This window comes from Alligator mississippiensis, chromosome 10, assembly GCF_030867095.1.
Source record: "Alligator mississippiensis isolate rAllMis1 chromosome 10, rAllMis1, whole genome shotgun sequence".
Taxonomy (NCBI): domain Eukaryota; kingdom Metazoa; phylum Chordata; order Crocodylia; family Alligatoridae; genus Alligator; species Alligator mississippiensis.
This window is the reverse complement of record NC_081833.1, coordinates 55,345,013-55,357,978: the sequence shown is the minus strand read 5'-3', so window position 1 is coordinate 55,357,978 and position 12,966 is coordinate 55,345,013. Positions and strand designations below refer to the sequence as shown.

General features: G+C 42.8%; 1 protein-coding gene across 2 annotated transcripts in view; it reads right to left on the bottom strand.

Annotated features, from left to right (window-relative positions):
• Window positions 1-12,966, bottom strand: part of VPS35 (VPS35 retromer complex component) — a 43,231-nt gene that overhangs the window by 17,479 nt on the left and 12,786 nt on the right. For both annotated transcript variants that reach the window (XM_006272269.4, XM_014603365.3), the window contains 9 exons: window positions 11,282-11,378; window positions 10,271-10,394; window positions 8,058-8,240; window positions 7,511-7,724; window positions 6,876-6,959; window positions 5,942-6,051; window positions 2,218-2,314; window positions 1,980-2,128; window positions 564-771 (listed from right to left, as the gene is read on the bottom strand). In XM_006272269.4, coding sequence (XP_006272331.2) covers window positions 564-771; window positions 1,980-2,128; window positions 2,218-2,314; window positions 5,942-6,051; window positions 6,876-6,959; window positions 7,511-7,724; window positions 8,058-8,240; window positions 10,271-10,394; window positions 11,282-11,378 — 1,266 coding nt within the window. The remainder of the gene's footprint in view (window positions 1-563; window positions 772-1,979; window positions 2,129-2,217; window positions 2,315-5,941; window positions 6,052-6,875; window positions 6,960-7,510; window positions 7,725-8,057; window positions 8,241-10,270; window positions 10,395-11,281; window positions 11,379-12,966) is intronic.

Here is a 12,966-nt window from a genome sequence, read left to right as displayed (position 1 = left end):
TTAAAGAGTCTGAATCAGGAAAGGTAATTTGGCAGGAAGTAAAAAGAACTAGATATACTTGGTTCCTCCAAATATCAAGGAGGGGGAAAGAGAAGCCACACGAGAAAAATAAGGAATTTTATTTGAGGGGGTGTCTCTTATAATACGCACCACCTTGCCTGAAAGGCAGAATAAAGAAAAAAAAATCCTTGAAATTCTAGTAACAGTGAGTAGCAACAGCAGCAGCTTAGGAGGTCAGCATGTTCCACAGAGAGTGGCAGCATGATCATGTATAGCATAACTTTAGCATTCCCCCAGAAATGTTTTATGATACAGAAAATGTTATACCTGTACTTCCTCACTTAATGTGCACCTATATTCTCAGCATTTAGTAAAAAGGTACATGTTTTATATAAAAATATGGTAAGATGTAGTCAGATAAAAATCGGAACTGTTGGGGAGAAAGGTGCATCTGACAAACAGGATATCAATTTGCATTCGTTTCCCCACTCTTCAGCTACACAGCCAGAACATAATTGGAAACATCCAGGTTCATGACAGTATTTAACTGTACTATTTTGTACCTGCTCTTGAGAGACAATTTCAGTGTTATAATCCAGTACATTGCTAAGCACGTAACAACTCATGCTCTTTCTGGACTCATAGTCAAAGTATTCAAAGAGTGGATGGAAATGCTTTAATTTCAGCACTGTGAGGATATTATTATAGGTATCAACTGGGATCTTCAAAAGTCTAGTTAGCTCCTTTGAAACAGCACTGCTTGTTGCAATACTAAAAAAAGAAAAAGAAAAAAGAAGAAACCGATTAGAAAATAGATATTTTCATACACACTGATTGATACTAAAACTCAAAACATTGCAGCAGATGCTAGAAATGGATGTTTCCTAACAAGACAGTGTCACTGTGTGTACATGTTGCAATATGTATGTTCAGCCACTTGCTATAGTGAGACAGAAAAAAAAACCCTCTACACAGAGCCTGATGGCAATTAAGGTATAAGTTAAGACAAATTCCAAACTGAGATAGCAGTAGTAGTGGGGTAGTATTATGGCCATAATGATCATGAGAAACAGGAAAAGGAAAAAAAAAAATTGCTGTGGAGGGATTGATCACAGGCACAAGGAAGGCTACTCATAACAGCATGTTACCCATCATTAGATCATTATGAAGCTGTGTAATGGAAGGCCAGAGGTACAGCTGAGCTATAGAAGGAAAGGGGTGTGAATCCAAGTGTAGAAGAATCATCTGACTATGAGAAACAGGGTTTGGTTGTTTTGTTTAAGCAACTTCTGTTCAGTGACACTTATCACCATGAACTGACCCAGCAAAAATAAAAAACAAACACTCTTCAGCTCAATATGAAGAACAATAAAAATCTAAGTGGAAAAAAGCCACGTACACAACTCCAAATAGTTTTCAGACACTGAGTACTCTGTTTCTATAACTGTGATCCTCAAACTAAGATGATGACATTGCTAAAGATGAGAGTAAACTGGAATTTGAACCAATGTTGGCAGGGAGAGCCAAGTATGAAGTTGCTAATAGGCTAAAACAGTGTGGGGACCACTGCTAACTAAAATGCTATAAAGAACTGCATGTTTTGATCCGAGGAAAAATAATTATATATAATTTGCATCTCCTTAGAAATAGTCTAGAATATCTACACCATAAATCAGAAAGCTATATACTCATCAGGACCATTAAAGCACCTGTATAAGACAAATTAAAAAAAAAAATGCACCTAATTTATTCTAGACGTCTTAATTTCTGGGGAAGATTCAGTTGAAAGAAGCCAATCTACAGGGTGCCACACTCACCCTCAATGAATGGCAAGGTCAGAAATCTATGCAACAGTACACATTTTGTTGGCTGGAAAACAAATCTTAAGATTGTGTGGCAGGTGTCTTGGTTTTGTATTTTGATGGGAAAAGTAAAACTTGACTTCACATGGTTGTTGCAGAAAGTTAAAGTTCACTTACTGTTCTAGATTAAGTTTGTTAAAGATTTCCACAGTTGTCTCCAACACTTTGTCAACGTAGTCAACACGATCCGGATAGCATTTCATAGCCAAGTTAATAAGTGATACTTGTAACGACACTACATCCTCTGAAGGCATATCCTGTCTAGACTGGAATTTGAAACAGCATGAAGTTAGACACAAGAGGCTTGTAAAGAACTTTCTACTAAACAACTGAATAAGTACAGAATGGAACACACCTGTATAACAGTAGCCACCTGCTGTGAAAAGATGTCAAAAAGCTTAATATCTGCTGGGATCCCTGGACCATCTTCACGGTGTGCAAATAAAGCTAGTCTGCAAAAAGAGAGGAAAGCAACTCAAGTTTGGATCTCCTCACATTTCATGGATACTGCATGCATGTATCCTACTCCTTTACACCAGGACAGCCATACTCCAGTTATATTCTGATTTAGCCCTTCATGTTGTGTGTTCTGTGTAGAAGGCATTGCTCAGTATAGACAACCACTGTTTTATTTCCTCTTTGAAGTAGCTTCTAGAGAAAAGTGTTTAGGAAATAAGTTAGATTGCTAGTAACGCACACATTTGACTTCTGAAGCTGAAGTCAGATCAGCACCTTTGACCTGTGCAAGCAGTAAAAAAGGGGGTCTCCAAGTGTGAAAGAGCCAGGTTTGTTTATGAATAGAACATACATCTGCCAAAGACAGGAGCAACAAAGGAGCAGTATCTATTAATATCTGACACATGCACTAGAAATACCTAGATCAGGGGTTAGCAACCTTTTTGCTACTGCAGACTGCTGCTTGCAACCTGCCCCCCCCCCACTCAAGTCAGCAGAAGCCATGAAGGGAACAGACGGAAGAGAGAGGTGCTAAGACCGTAGATTTACCACCACTGCTGTGGCAGAGAGAATAAAACTGAACATGACAGGCAACAGGACTCTGGGGAAACATCCTCTGCAGCTGTGGATGGAACTGGATGTCAGTTCCCTGAGCTGTCACAGGATCCAGTCTCTTCATGGTCCAGATCTGATCTGCAGGCCATAGGTTGCCTACTCCTGATGCTATATATGAAGGAGAAATCAAAAGCCATGCTCACACCACCTACCCCTATACCCCACCCGCCAATTTACAGCTAAAAATCGCTAAAGGTAGACAGCTCTAAGAGGAGCAAAACAATGTTTTCCTTGCTATGGGGCAGCACTACAGCACCAGGCTCTCACCAACGCTGCTTAGTATCATTCAAATGCTTCACAATACAAGTGCCTGGAAGAAAAAGCTACACACCCAACCCCTACCCCCAAGTGGCAAGTCATCAATAGTCATACACAAGGTTAAACCTTTTTTTAAAAACAAAGTTTTATTCAGAGTTCTAGAAGAGACAGAATGACCAGGATGAATTGCTCCCGATGAAGTGACAGGGCCACATAAGCCTGGAGTCAACCCACCCATACACTGTGAGGTTGCCAACAATTCTGCTGTGCTAGTTGTGACACTTACTCAAAAGCCAAGATACCTTCCCTCCTTGTTCCTGCTGTGGCATCAAGGCAATTATCCAGGGCAACAGAACATATATAAAAAAGCAGCATGTTCAGAGACTCAGAAGAGTCTAACAGCATCCTGGGCAGCTGCAGAGAAAGCCACATTTGTACCCACTGTGCACAGAGAATTTGACACAGCGAGGACCCAAAGCTACTAATCCGCCTGACAATCTGTGCAAGGTCTGATTATAGGGAATTGATTAAAGTTAAACCTTCCACACCTCCCTCTGCACTTTAGGTATTCCAGAACCAGACTGAAATCAAGATGCAGAAATGGACAACCAACTGAATGATCAATTCATGGCAGAAATAAGCATGTTATAAAGCTGGGTCTTGCCTGCACATGACTGATACAACACCAAAAGCACCTCCCAGTTTCCCATAATGCTATATTAGGGCTGTGCGAAGAGCTTTGGTCCCCAATTCGATTTGGTGGAGATTCGGCCCAATTCAAATCCGAATCGAATCAGGAGACCCTTTAATCTCTCCAAATTAAATTGAACCCTTCGAATCAATTCAGAGAGATTCAACGATTTGGACACAGACCGTTTTAAATGTTTTTTCTATGCCCCTCAAGGTAGCAGGCAGCTCGTAAATGCTGAGATGGTGGAGTGGATGAAGCGTCCCACAGGGGGGGGGGGGGGGAGTCCCCAGAGCACTCAGCAGTGGACCCAGAAGTGGACCAGAAGCACTTCCAGTCCACTTCTGGGCCTGCTGGGAAGCATGCCAGGGGGCCCCCCCAGCTCAGCAACTGGTGCCTCCTGAATCTGGGGGGGCACCCAGGGTCCCCTATGCAGCCAATTGCTAAGCCGGGGGCATGCGGGGGCAGGGAGGGCCACACGCTCCACAGCGGACCAGGAAGTGGATTGGAAGTATTTCCAGTCTACTTTTGGGTTCACCGCCAAGTTCCTGTGGGACGTTCCATCTGCCCCAGCAATGCAGCATTCACAAGCTGTACCTGGTACCTTGAGGTATGATAAAAAACACTTAAAGCTGTTTCTATGGCCGAATTGCTGATCCTCTGAATCAGCATCGAATCTTCAGATTTGTATTCAAAGTTGGGATCACCTTAACCTGAAAAAAAAAAAAAAAGCCAACCCAAAACTGGTCTGCCATCTCCCAGTCCAGACTGTGCAAGCTATTACAAGTCAGGACCTCAGTTGGGAAGGAGGGCTGTAAGGAAAACTAAGTTCCTATGACAAAAAACCATGGAACAGGCAGTGAGGGGAAAGACCTTGAGGCCACAACAACCCAATTTGGTCAGGTGAATACCTGTTTCATGTCTGAATGACAACCATCTCCAAGCAGGTGGGGTGTGGGTGGGGGTCAGATTTAGGAGGTAGCATCAGACAGATGAGGCAAACCAGTATATTAACCAGATTGGTATTATGACTTATCTTTGCTGTATACTTAGCTCTAGAAGGACTTAGTTTCTCAAGATCTCTTCTTCCGTTAAGAACATAAGGAGACAAAGCAGGTGCCTGCATACATTAGAACTGGGAGAAACACCCACACAAAATATATAATTTTGATGTGGCTATAAGCTGGAAAATCCACCTTCCAGCAGCACTGTAACTGCAGTAAGTGTTTATACACAGCATGGAGAATACTGATTTGCCCCCTATGAAGAGCAATAGTATGGAACAAAACTTTTGTGATGAAGTACTCTGAGCATGAATATTTAGAATAAAAGAAAAAGTTAAAATCATAGCTATTTACAATTATGAATAGAAAACCAAGGGAAAAAGCTTATTTCAAAGACAAGTCTGTGAAACGAAGCATGTTTTGCCTCCTCAAAGGAATGTTTCCTCCTCAGCCTGCATGACATGTATTTAGGACTAAAAGGGCAGGGTGCTATATAAGGCACATATATAAGGAAATGCTAGAGACTTGCATGAGAGGCATAATTGCAAAAATACAAGCTCCAAGGCTGAATGTGGCTGCTGCTCTGGTTCATGAGACCACATCTGAGCTCTCAATTATGTAGCTAGCTTCATTTGTTCATTTCCCCAAGAATAACCAAGAAATTATTCAGTGAGGATTCACAAGGTTGTATCAATTCTTACAGCAGACAAATCAACTCTTGCAACATCTTTGGAAGTTGCAAAAAGCAAGAGTTCAAAGAAAACAAAAACAATTGTTCTTTAGAAATAATATCAGTGTTGAAGGGAATCAACGAAAGCAACATATGTAATTATCCTATCTGTTAAGATAAAAGAAGTTATTCATCAGTTTTAATTATAAAATCAGGAGTTAAAAGTATGGAAACAATGCAGTTTGAATTTGTAATGCTGTCTGATTTTTTTTTTTTTTTAAAAGGACCAAGCATCTAGAAGGTCACAAACTGTTTGCACTGAGACTACTTAGCACTGTAAATTCTACAGAGCCAATATTTATTCAACAAAATGCTTCCCCAGACTCACCTGTCAATTAAAGCAATGATTATGTTTTTCACATTCACATTTTGGTGCAACTCAGCACAGGCTCGGAGGAAAGGGTTCAGGGTCTGGAGATGAAATTCATCCGGGAAAACCTAAAAATCCATGTAAAAAAATTACCAAGTGTGTGTATGCCATTACTCATATCTTGAGCTTTAACACCACTGCCAGTTAAAGGAAATAAATGCATAGCAAATGTTTCATGATGTGCAAGAGAGACTACTCCCAGAGTCCTCACTTCTCAAAACAGACTCAAGAAGTAGAAGAAGAGTGGACAGATGATAATAAAATGAAGGAATAGTTCAGCACTCTAGCAAACCTGTTCCCATCATTCAGTTTAAATGTTCAATAAGCTTAGACCATCTGTGACAGAAAAACAAGGAGGGAGACTATATACTAAAAGCTTTGGGTGTAGACAGGAAAAAACAAAAAAAAACAAACCAATTAGCCAGCCAACCTCACACTCCTCTACCCATGCCCACAAGTTGCCATTTGATCTACCAGACACCAGATTATGAGAACAGCATAAGGAAACAAGGGTCAAGACACCACCCAGAAGTCTCAGAGCCCTGAACTAAAAAAGGACCAACCCAACACCAATGAGAAAAAGAGGTAGGGCAGCATGATGGCGGTGAACAGCAGTAAGATGGTCAAGTGACTAAAACCACATACAAGATGAATACTTTGATATCCGTTATAGAACAGGAAGAGCTTCTAAGAGCTTTCGCAAGTGACTGTTATAGCTCAGTAAAAGAGGCCAAGTTAATTCTACCGATGGTATCGAATGTCTACATTTTTCTACACAAGTCAATGACTTGGTCCCAAGAGCTGCACAATGCAACCACCCACCCCTCACAAGCCATAAACTGATCAAAATAGTCACTTACATTTACTATTTTTTCCCCCTTCCTCAGCTTACCTGTATAATGCACTCCATGAGATACTCCTGAGCTAGAGCATCCCTGCAGTTTACCACTTGCTCCAATATCCCTGGCAAAACAATCTGCAACAGGAACAAAGGGTGTTGCATTTTTTCCTTTGTTCATCCTCATTTCACACAATTAAAACAAATCATGAAACTTCAAATACATTTCCTAAAGTTTCTCTAGTGTTTAGCCATGTAAAAAAAAGTTTAGACTTCCAGGTCAAAGGTTAGTGTCTTGTCACTACATGCCACGTAATTCAATGCTGTAGATTAAATTTTCCATTTTAGTATTCACAGCTTCCATCTTACTGGAAATGTAATACAGCCGTCTAAATGGGCATGTCTACAGAAATCTCTCACTTTAGTTCAATGTAGTGGTTCGTGACGCCGTTCGTCACTGCTTACACATACACAGCATCTCTTAGCACAGCTTTAAATCTTCATTAAAGAACTTCCACTTTGAGTACACATACACATATCAATTATCCAAACAGCTGATGGAACAGGTCTCAGATCTTTGGGTAATCTTATTTTACTCGTATTGCTATATTTTTTGGTTGTACTATTCTGAACAATACAATCAACAGCAAACACTGATACAAGGAAGCTTTAGAGTGAAGACGTCTTACTTGTTTATATCGTTCCACATTAACACCTTCCAGCTGACTAAGGCGAACCAGATTTGTTCCCACTAGGATTCTAAGTTCTTGCCTTTCCCGCTCTCTCTTCTCCCTATCTCGACTGTGTCCTTGGTGTTGCATTCGCACCCAGAGTTTGTTCATTTCAGCAAAGTTCAGCAGCACAAAATCCATTGAATCACTGATGTCTCCAGTGGTTTCCTCACTACAATGGAGGATAGAGGTTTTGTTTCCATTACAAATATATTTAAGAATAATAAAAAGTACTTGCCCCCTCTTACTCTCAGAAGTGAGATTTCCACCCAAAGCTTAAAAAGTGAGCCAGATTATACATGTTTAGAAAAACAAAATGAGAAGTTTAGAGCCAAGCTAAAGACTAGACAAGATTTCTCTATTGTCTATCCAAACAACCAGTAGTTGAGAAACGTGTGCCCATTTCACACCTTGAGAATGCAGAACAAAAAGGGGGAAAAAAGTTATCCACATATTCCTCATTTCAAGAAGAAGCCAGCCTGCCATCGTATCACATTTCTCTTACTCTGTCTGCTCGCCTTCATCTGGCAGGATATTCCTGGTACACTGAAGAAGATAGTTTCGAAGAAACAGGCCTCTTAAAGGATGTTGTACACCACGGCACATTTCGACCAGATCTTTCAGAATATCTTTCCTGGACTGAGGAAAGGACTTGACATAAACAACACCTACTGTTATCAGAAGATAGCTAGAAAAGAAAAACAGAATTAAGGAATCTGGTTGATTAATACATACAGGATTTAAGCATAATGAAATAATTAGGTGTTACTGGGGGAAAAAAACCTCTGTATTGAAACTTTAAATAAAAAGCGACAGCCTGTTTAGGGGCTGATGTTTGCTTCTGCCACCTCTCCACCCTATCAAGACTCTTGGAAAGGATGGGTATATAAAAATGTAAGCATTTAAGTGAATCGTCACTTAGCATTTACCATGAGGGGAGCGATAAAAAGACACAGTATGTTTTGGTAGCAATAAATAGTTGACCTTTATTAGAGTATTTTATATATCAAAACCATTGTAAAAGCTAGCTTATCAATGCTCCCAACATGCCTGTTAGGATAGTGGAGAAGAAGCATCTTCCACTGATTAGGAAAAATACAAAGGTGAAACTACTGAAGAGTCGCACACTACAAAATACTAGCCTAGGAGGACTGTAATCAAGCTTCTCATGACTAACCCTGTACTCATTCCCTTATTCGATACCAAGATACAAGAGCATGTAAGGATTTACTTGAAAAAGCCTTAGGAAAAGTTAATAACTGTGAGGCCATATACCAAGTACCACAAGTTCACACTTTCAGTGGCTTAAAGTAGAACTGGGAGTGCTCAGCACCTGTGCTGCACGGGGGTTCCTAAAGGTCCTAATCTTACAAGAAAACAGTTTTGCCAGCGCTCTGTACCTGGAGACCTGTATTACAGGCTCCACATGGGCAGAAGAATACACTCAGGAAAGACTACAGCTTCAGCCAACAAAGAGGTAAGGAAGGCCAAGTACGTATAACCATTAATACATACACTTTGCACTAGTTTCAAGTGAACTATACCTTAGTAGTTAGGGTGCACCAATAGAGAATTTGGGGGCCGATACCAATAGCTGATATTTAAGGAGGCATATCAGCTGATAATGATCCAATACAGAGACCTCCAGGTGGTAAATCTGTTGTGGTGGAAGGGAAGGGGGAGGAAAGGGGCATGGGGAGGCGGATCAACGTCTCCGCAGTGAGGGAGGGAGGGAGGCAGGAGCAGGCATTGCCTAGGTGGGGACACAGGACAGAGCTGCGGCTCATGGTGGGGCAGTTCCCCGGGAGGGCGGGGGGGGGGGGGGGTGCCCCCAGCTCTGCGCAGGGTGGGCAGGCAGGCTGAAGCCAGTGCTGTGTGACTCTTCTTGGTGGTCCTGGGCTTGGAGTGGGTGCTAGCAGCACCGGGAGGGGCTATAGCCACCCCAAATTTCACCACAGCTTCTCTCTGTGCAGCTGCCACCAGCTGCTCAGCGCAGCCTCAGCTCTTCCCAGTGTGTAGGTGGAGGAAAGATATGGATCCAGGCTGTGCCTGGTGGCAGCAGGGCTACAAGCAGAGCAGTGGCAAAATCTGGTGTGGCTGCAGCCCCTCCCAGTGCCACTGGCACCCCCTGAGCCCAGCTCCTGCCAAAAGCCACACAGCACTGGCTCCAGCCCCCCCCGAACAGATTGGAGGAGGGGGTACAGCCCCACCCAGGGTGCAAGCAGTGGTGGGAGTTGCCCCCCCACCCACCACAAGCTGCACCTCTATCCCCACAACCCTGCCCGGGCAGCACCTGCCCCCATCACCGTGAGAGTGTTGATCTGCCCCCACCTTTCCAACTGACCAGCTGCCGGCAGCTCTCCATGCTGCCGGCTCCGCTCCATGCTCTGTTGCGGCTGCACGCAGCATGAGCATTTATCAGCCAAATTAAATCGGCCCCATCAGGCCAATACCCAATGCAGCCAATTTTGTAAAATTATTAAGTTATTTGTACAATACCACAGGACACAGCATAGCTAGCTAGCTGTAATAGGCACCATATTCAGTGGCCTAAGAATCTCAAGTAGAACCCTGGCCAGTGCCTTAGACTAGAAGATTTTCTACCTCAGGACCCTGAAATCCCGATCAGAGAAGAGTTTCCAGGTTAAAAGAGTTGCTAGATTCAAAGTTGTAGTAAGCAACATTCATTCATGAAGTCTTCCATTCTCAGTTACTTACAGTCTTGGGATAATATTACCAGCATACTGGACTAGTTCATAAAGATCGGCCACCTTCCTCCCCTTGGCAAACTCATCCGTCAGGTATACTTCCAGGTAGTGCAGTTCATCAGAAATAGCCATATCTTTTTGCTTTTGGTTAAGGATGACTCAAAGTGTATTCAGATAAACACAATGCCCCAAATAGGCTTAAAACCCCAATGAGACTGAACACTGCATTTTTTTTTTTTTTTTAAACTTTGATGCATGAAACTGGAGGTTAACAAGCAGCACTGCAGCTAAAAACTTGAAAAATGAAGTTCCTTACCACAGAGAAAGAGGAAGGTGCATCCTGGGGTGAGTGGGGAAGGGTACAGAGAAAGGAAACCAGAAGTAGGAAGAGGAAGTCAAAGCAGAAAATGGGAAGGGAGGAATGGGAGCATTTCATCTTAAGTGGTATGCTTGTAATACAATAGTAAACTACAGGAACAGGGAGATATGATCACCCTGTATTAACAGCATTATGAAAAATAACTTCCTGGTTCCTTCCTTGCTCAAGAGATCATGTTAAGAAGTTAGCTGTACTAACCTGTCAGCTTTTATAAAAAAGGGACAAACAGCTGTTGCCTAATCTACACCATGTTCTTATAGATTAAGACAACTGGACTGATGCAAAGATAAAAATGAAACTCCCTTGTTTTCTGTGCAGAACAAGCCTAGGAACTAGTTAGTTCTAACTCCCATGCAAGCCAAAGAAAACCATAAAGTACATTAGCACCAAAAATGATCTGTTAAGAGTCCTGGGCTATGTAGTCCCTATGCTGCTTCACATTTTTCAAAGCAGCAAACACTTCTAGAGGAATCATGGACTACTTCAGAGAAGTTTTAACAGGGAATAAAAAGAACATTGAATAAGGCAGTATTAAGCAAGACTTCAGCTTTGCTAAGAATTATAAACTAAAAGACATGAGGAGTTAATAGAATCCAACATATAGTGCCTCAAATTGTTTACCCATTACCTTGCAAAAGATACAAAGCTCATAATAGCTCTTTGGAGACAACATAGAAGTCCGCAGCTCCCCAAGCATATTGGAGGCATGTTTCAGAGCATCCATGAGTTTGTTCTTGTCCTAAAACCAAAATGCAAGATGGGGAAAAAACCCATTAGCAGTGTTGATTATTCTCCAGTCTAGACAACCACATAGTCTGAACTAAAGAAGTGAGGTCATTTTCCCACCTTCCATTTTACATGTCATAGGGCGTTACGTGGGTGAACTGCTTCAAATTAAGTTAAGTGACCGGTCCAGGCTAGAGATACTTAAACTAGATTTTCCAAAAGAAAGTGAAGATGTCATCCTTTTCATTTCCTGGTTTAGGGATCTAGAACATCAAGGAGCTGATAAAGATAACATTTAGTTATTTACACTTGGGCATCAATTCTGTCCTGTAGACCAGTACAAAACAGCTTTGCAACTCTTCATGATGAGATTGAGCCAGAAGGTAAAGCTGGTGGAGTTGTGAAGCACAGCTCTAATGCTCTAGCAGAGTGGTTCCCCATCTGTGGTACGCGTGCAGACAACCTGTCAGGCCGCCTATCGCCAGCGCTCCCCATGTGCACGTGCAGCTCTCGCACGCACTGAGCATGGAAGGGAAGCCCCAGGCACTGGAGTGGACTGCCTTCCCCACCGGGACTGCGCAGCATGGGAGGGAAGCCCCAGATGCCTTTTTTTTTTTTTTGGGGGGGGGGGGGGCAAAGAAGGCAGCCAGCTCCAGCATGCAGGGCTTCTCTCCTGTGCCTGGCGAGTGCAGGAAAAACCAGCAATAGACTGCCCAGTGATACACACCCCTCACCACGATGAGCAGTGCTGGCTGGAGCCATGCTCTGCTGGGTGCCCCGAGGACCTGCACCTGCTGCTGCACCATGGAGAGGGTGCAGGGGGGTTCCCCCACACCCCCCCCCACACATACACAACTCCCCAACATACCCTATGCTCCCCCCCACAAAGCCACAGCCCCTCACAAGCCTCCCATACACCTCCCTCCCCATCTGATGGTATTTAAGGGCATATAGTTTTAAATTGGTGGTGGTGTGCAATCTGCCAGAGTTCGGGAAGTACTGTCTAGCACACTGGGGCCAAGCTTTTTGAAAGGCATACAGCAAGATAAGCCCCACCCCCTCAGAGGGGCAATCCCTTTGCTCTGCTCTCTCCCTCTTGCCCTAATCTGCTGCAGTTCTCCCCTGCTGGATCTGCCATGTGCCACCCCTTGTGCTGTGGGTTAGCCACCCCTGCTCCAGCAGATTAAACAGAGCTCTCATTATTAGAACAAACATCTGCAAGGATTTGGGCCGGATTCCCTTCTAGTCTTCCCTTCCCTGGCAATAAAAATAGCAGAATCTTATAAACAGTCATGATTTATTATTGCAGAGTGACAAAACAAAAAGGCACAGATAATGCCATATATGATTATCTGGCACTTCACCCTGAAAGGCAGCCCCTACATCCATGAGCCTAGAAACAAATCTCCATAAAACAAGCTACTACAGTGTTTGTATGGAGTGGGGAGGGAGTAATCTGCCACTGATACTCCAGTCTTATCAATATAGAAAGCATGTCCATTTCCAAATACTCTGTCAAATATTTTTCAGTTATGCCAGTTTAAAAAGGAAAAAAAAAAAAAGATACCTAGCTGGCATTTCTCCAAAGGCTGTTTTGAAAA